Source organism: Gobio gobio (genome assembly GCF_949357685.1).
Source record: "Gobio gobio genome assembly, chromosome: 12".
Classification (NCBI taxonomy): Eukaryota; Metazoa; Chordata; class Actinopteri; order Cypriniformes; family Gobionidae; genus Gobio; species Gobio gobio.
The window spans coordinates 21,196,720-21,203,576 of record NC_137105.1 but is presented as its reverse complement, the minus strand read 5'-3'; the positions used below and the strand labels follow the sequence as shown (position 1 = coordinate 21,203,576).

General features: G+C 40.7%; 1 protein-coding gene across 1 annotated transcript in view; it reads left to right on the top strand.

Annotated features, from left to right (window-relative positions):
* The first annotated feature begins 34 nt into the window (after nt 1–34).
* asap2b (ArfGAP with SH3 domain, ankyrin repeat and PH domain 2b) overlaps nt 35–6,857 on the top strand; it is a 31,187-nt gene continuing 24,364 nt past the window's right edge. Inside the window, exon 1 of the mRNA XM_079832096.1 lies at nt 35–525. Coding sequence (XP_079688222.1) covers nt 400–525 — 126 coding nt within the window. The 5' untranslated portion in view covers nt 35–399. The remainder of the gene's footprint in view (nt 526–6,857) is intronic.

Below are 6,857 nucleotides of genomic sequence, written 5' to 3'. Positions count from 1 at the left end.
GTTAGGTTACGTCCCTCAACTCTTATTGGACAGCGAGGTCGGGAGGTTCTCTCTGGATATGATTGACGGGTGATGCGCGATTCCGCCTACTAATCATGTAACTTAAACTTCTACTGTACAGGTACGATGGGTAAAATCCAGAAGTGTTTACTCGGTCAGCTGCGCGTGTGATGGAGCGGTTTAACTCTCTTGTTCAAAGACAAATACACTTCTCATTGTCTCTTTTTCTTTTTAATCTGCTTGGACTACATGCGGAACTTTTTGAACTAAATACTTTAAGGAATGACTGAAACGGACTGAGATTGAATCTGGTTTTGTGCGGTCTTTTAGTAAAGTACAGCTTTAAACAAACTTTATGTTTCTTGTGTTGGATCTATTATTGATTTAAAAGGAATAATCATGCCTGATCACCTGACAGTTCCGGGGTTTATGGACATAACCAATGAGGACTATAAAGCACCAACAACATCAGTGTTCTTTTCACGCATGGCCCACTGTAGGAATACAGTTGCCACTTTGGAAGAGGTAAGACACCTTACAGTTGTCAATAATACGGATGTATCGTACAACAATTCACAGACTAACGCGAAGTGCACAATACACAATTCTAAACAGTAGCCTATCGAAAGTCTGCGGTCTAACCTCATACTATTGGTTTCCTTTAGTAGGCTATGTACTATAAAATAGTCTATTTTACAAAATGAGCCTGGAAAACGACTTCCTACTTGTAGCACTAAAGCACAACGTATCCCCTGTTGGAAGTGGACCTCGCCCATGTTCAGATTTCTCACGGGTTCATGTAGCTTCTTATCGCCCTCTTATGAAATGAGTAGACCTAGTCTGTTATGTTGACACTAAAGTTGTATTCTCAAAGTCAGTAATACAGTGGTCACATAATGGTCCTGATATCACATACATTTAGCTACCATAACAGTGATTTGTTATTATTAATGAATGCATATGGCAGATTTTTTGCACCCATTTAAAAAGGCGTGTGTCTGTCTGAGGCAACAGAGCTGTCATTAACAAATACAGATATTACAGAAATGACACAAACATAAAAAGATGGTGGAAGATTTTATAAGGCTATAATAAACATTTAACACTATTCACAAGATCCTACTAATAAAAATAAAGAAAGTGTCGAGGCATTGGTATGGACACATATCCAAAACAGTTCCTTGGAGTACCATATATGAAAGAAGCATGATTTTGCCATACTCTACCATTACTTTACCATGTTACTGCCACAATACACTGTAAAAAAACTCTGAAGTTGAGAAAACAAAACATTTTGAGTCAACTATTGTTGCTAAGAGGACCGACGGCCAATTGCATGCAGCAAAGTTTCGAAATTGACCATCTAGATATAAATGCCACTCTGCATGAGATGTATCCTCCTGAGACCCAGAATAGAGGTTTTGCCTCTGTAGAGGACATTATTTAGCGAATTTCTCTGACAGCATATACACAGTTTTAAGTCTGGATATTCTTATGAAATACAAGACATACTTATGAAAATATTATTACACGTCTTTTTACATTACATATTGTCCCAAAACACATTAGATACAGTGTATAGATGCATTGCCTAGAATGGGAATGGCATTTATGGCCATGTTTACACACATATTGCATAACGTAAAATGGTATATCAAATTATTATTGAGAATGATAACATTGAGAATCATCTTTATACAAAGTTTGGATAAAAAAAAACTTGAAGCATAACAATAGATTGGTGAATAGAAAAAAACTTTTAATTTTCTCAATAAATGTGGTGTCCTCTACAGAGCAGAGGATATAGCATATAACAGGAATTTAAAAAAAAATATATTTGTTTTTTATGCTCCAAACAAAAATAAAAAACCTTTTTTTCTGGTTCTCAGGAAGATGACATGTTTAAATACTAGTAACACATTAAAGCAATGTAAAGGCAGACTAATAGATTCATAGACAATTTGTAGCAAAATATTTTTGAAATTCCAATTATAACAAAGAAATAAAAATAATCATACATTTGTAAGAGAACCTGTTGTAAATAAATAATCATACATTTCTCACTGTACACTGCTATGGCGGAGCCCTTTTGCACTTTACAAGAGCACCCTCAGTAATTTCAGAAGCACCCTCAGTGATTTGATTCTGGAAGAATTTTCAATATACTCAACTTATGGCAAACTTAGTGCATCAACTAACTGGGCTTTTATCAAACATAATAAGTTTTATAAACTCAATGTTTTTTACTTGTGGATCCAAGTTCACTAAGCTTGCATTTGACGTCAAGCTGAGCATTCACTTTACAGACAGTAATAGTGATGTACAAGTTTCTTTCTTTGTTTAACTTGTGTATTGGTTTGTTAAACAAACTGAAGAAGTTATGCGGAGTTACTTTTTCACCAAAACAAGTTGTACATACTCCTTGAAATGGAAGGAACTTCACTGAAGAGAATATTAATCACTCAAACGGTGACCTGAAACAACATTTAGCCTACAACAAAATAATATCAAAAACAATACGTAGAGCTGAAACATCTATTAATTCTGAATAACAAATATTTGTTTTCATTAGTCCCCATCCTTTGACTAAAAACACAAATTTGAATAATCAGTGATCAAATTGAGCATGCTCAGCAGCTTTTTAATTGAACCCTCAATTTCCACGATAACCAAACTTGACATTGCTGTTTAATATTTTAAGTTGTAAATCATTTTAAATAAATCAGCTAAAATGGACTTTTAATGCCAACTTTTTCCTGCATTGATAGTTCAGTCTATCTTTTAAATTGATTTGGAAGTTGGATTTTTTTTTAGTGTGCAAGGGTTGAGCTGCATGATACCATTCATTTCAGATTTCAGTGTCATCTTGGTGGGTATTAGTCCACTTGATGGGTACTGCAAATCATATTTGTAATACTTTATTTTACAGTGTCCTTGTTACATATGGTACATGTACTAACCATAGTAATAACAGTAAATTATGCATAATTACGTGCAAACTAACCCTCAACCAAACCTGAATCCTACAATAACCTGAATCCTACAATAACGGCGCCTATTCAGATGGCGCCGCCGTGCTCGGTCGCCGTTCAGGTCGCTCCGCTAAGACTTTGCTTTTATTTATTATTCTACTCTCTTTTACTCTCTATTTTTTCCAACGGATCATCTGCTTTGATCTGTTACGACAGCAAAACACTTCTGGAATTTGGTTACCGCTACACTGACCTGTTTCAGGACACTTTCTCCAATCTTCCACCTGAGATTCGCCGGGACGCCGAGTTGAACAATGGCCACTCGAGTCGACGGCGAAGATTCAAAAAACACAGCGGGAAACGCGCTGGGATCCGCAACAGACTGAGAAAAAGAGCATTCAGTCCTCCTCTCCCGAGCATTTTGCTCGCAAATGTCCAATCCTTGGAGAATAAGATGGACGATCTTAGAGCCAGGATACGTTTTCAACGGGACATGAGAGACTGCAACATCTATTGTCTGTCCGAAACATGGCTCACGCCAGCGGTCCCGGATACAGCCGTGACGCCGTCCGAGAACTTCTCTGTTTTTCGGATGGACAGAACAGCCGAGGCCGGGAAATCTAAAGGCGGTGGAGTGTGTTTCATGATAAACAAGAAATGGTGCGATCCTAGGAACATCTCCATTCTTTCGCGATCCTGCTCGCCTCACTTGGAACATTTATCTCTCATGTGCCGGCCTTTCTACCTACCGAGGGAGTTTTCCTCGGTCATCGCCACTGCCGTTTATATTCCACCACAGGCAGACACGGGGCTGGCTTTATCTGCCCTCCATGATGTGACCAGCGGCTTCATAAACAAACACCCCGACGCTGCTTTCATCGTCGCGGGTGATTTTAACAAAGCAAACCTAAAGAAAGTATTGCCAAACTTTCACCAGCATGTCTCCTGTCCCACACGAGGAGCAAACACACTGGATCATTGCTACTCTCCGTTTAAGAACGCCTACAAAGCTCGTTCACAGCCAGCTTTTCGCAAATCGGACCATGCCGCCATTTTCCTCACACCGGAATATAAACAAAGGCTCGTTCAAGAGCCCCCGGTGAGGAGGGAAGTCAAACGCTGGTCATCCCATTCAGAGATCACGCTACAGGCAGCTCTTGATGACGTCGACTGGGACATGTTCCGCGCGAGTTCTGAAGACGTCAGCGAGTTCACAGAAGTGGCGCTCTGCTTTATCAACACACTGACAGAGCAAGCCACACAAACAATAACTATAACGTCCTTCCCTAATCAGAAACCGTGGGTGGACAGTTCAATCCGCACTGCAGTTAACACGCGCACTATCGCGTACAATGCCGGTCTCCAAACGGGGGATATGAGGGAGTACAAAGCTTCATGTTACGCCCTCCGGCGCGCCGTTAAAGCCGCTAAACTCCGCTATAAAGACCGAGTGGAATCTCATTTCCAACTCAACGACTCCCGGCGGATGTGGCAGGGACTGAGGTCCATCTGTGCTTTTGGAACTAAATCCTCTGCAGAGGTGAGAGCTGATCCGTTGCTGGTGAACGAGTTAAACTCTTTCTACGCTCGCTTTGATGGTAATCGCGGCAGCGCGACTCCGGCGAGTGACGCGTCAGAGAGAGTCCCTCAGAGCAGCAACGGTCACGTGATCTCTGTCTCGGAGGACGAGGTTCGGAGGGCACTCAAACGTGTGGATGTCAGGAAAGCTGCTGGGCCGGATGGTATTTCAGGTCGTGTTCTGCGGTCCTGTGCTGATCAGCTCGCAGGGCTCTTTACATCCATATTTAACGAGTCCCTTGCTACATCTGTTGTCCCCACCTCCTTCAAACGATCCTCCATCATCCCTGTACCTAAGATCAGTAAACCCTCTTGCCTAAATGACTATCGTCCAGTGGCTCTCACATCTTTAGTCATGAAGGTCTTTGAGAGACTCATTAAAAACAACATTTGCTCCTCCATTCCTGACACTTTGGACCCTCTTCAGTTTGCCTATCGTCCCAATAGATCGACTGAAGATGCCATCTCTCACGTCCTTCACTCCTGCCTCACTCACATCGACAGCAAAAGTGGGAACTATGTCAGGCTGCTATTTATTGACTATAGCTCAGCCTTTAACACCATAGTTCCCATTAAGCTAACACACAAACTCCTGGATCTAGGCCTGAATTCTTCTCTCTGCCTCTGGATTGAAGATTTCCTCACTGGCAGACCCCAGGCGGTGAGAGTAGGCCAGTTCACCTCCACCTCCATCACCCTGAGTGTTGGAGCTCCACAGGGCTGTGTGCTGAGTCCCCTGCTCTACTCTCTCTACACCCATGACTGTTTGTCCACACACAGCTCCACCTCTATCATCAAGTTTGCTGATGATACTGTTGTCCTGGGTCTCATCTCCAACAACAATGAGACGGCATACTTGGACGAAGTGGAGCAACTGACATCATGGTGCCAGGACAACTGTCTCTCTCTGAATGTTAACAAGACCAAAGAACTGATTGTGGACTTCAGGAAGAGACAGCATCGGTCATACTCCCCTCTCATGATCAGCGGGACACCGGTAGAGAGAGTGAGCAGCTTCAAATACCTGGGTGTGAACATCTCTGAGGATCTGACCTGGACTACACACATCCAGACACAGGTGAAAAAAGCCAGGCAAAGACTGTACCACCTGCGCCAGCTGAGGAAATTCAGGGTTTCACCAGCCATCCTGAAAACTTTCTATCGAGGGGCGATAGAAAGTGTCCTGACTCAGTGCATCACAGCGTGGTACGGGAACAGCACCAGTCACGATTCCAAAGCCCTGCAAAGAGTGGTGCGCTTATCCGAGCGCATCTCAGGCTCAGCTCTCCCGTCTCTGCAGGACATCTACACCAAACGCTGCAGAGGTAGAGCTACTAAAATCATCAGAGACATTAATCACCCTGCAAACTCTCACTTCACCCTGCTGCCATCTGGTAAGCGCTTCCGTAGCCTGATGGCAAAGACTGAAAGACTCAGGAGGAGTTTCTTCCCCCAGGCCATCAGACTCCTGAACTCAGTCACGTGACTTCACTTCACCCCCGCACACACATAAACATCCAGTTTATACATTAACATCCACATACTGCAATTGCACTGCACTTTACTTTCCTATTGTTACTGCGTAACAACCTGTAATAAACCTTGCACATTATACTTCTTTATATATACATATATATATATTTATGTTAACCACTTATTTCTAAGTCTACAGTTGCTCACTTATCATATCCACTTATTTTTTTATATTTTTATATTTTTATTTTTATATTTTTATTTTTATCTTATTTCCTATTTTTATCTTTTACTTGATTTATTTATAATTCTACTTATGTTAATACTTTTTATTCTAATTTTATTCTATTTCTATTTTAATTTCTTGTAACTGTTATTTGCACTGTCCATGGAGCGGACCTGTTTACATTTCACTGCCAGTTGTATATTGTGTATATAACTGTGTATGTGACAAATAAAACTCTTGAATCTTGAAACCATAGTAAGTACATGTAGTTAATTAATATTACTCAGTACTTAAATATATAATTACACTGTAACAATGACAACGTAAAATAAAGTGTAACCTCATATTTTTTTATAACTGGAATGTAAAAATTGCTTGAAAAAAAAGAACTTCCACTGTAATAACATCATGTCAGATAACCTAATAATGTGTTTTATGTGGTAACATCCGTAACTGGTTTACATACATTTTAATGGTTAGATCAGGTAGAACTAGAATAAAAAAAACTTTGTGAATTCACTTTTTATAGTACACTGCTTTTTTCTAGGAATGGAAACAACTGTGTTCTGTATTTACTTAAACAGTTCTTGTAAAGTTTTGCATTAGTT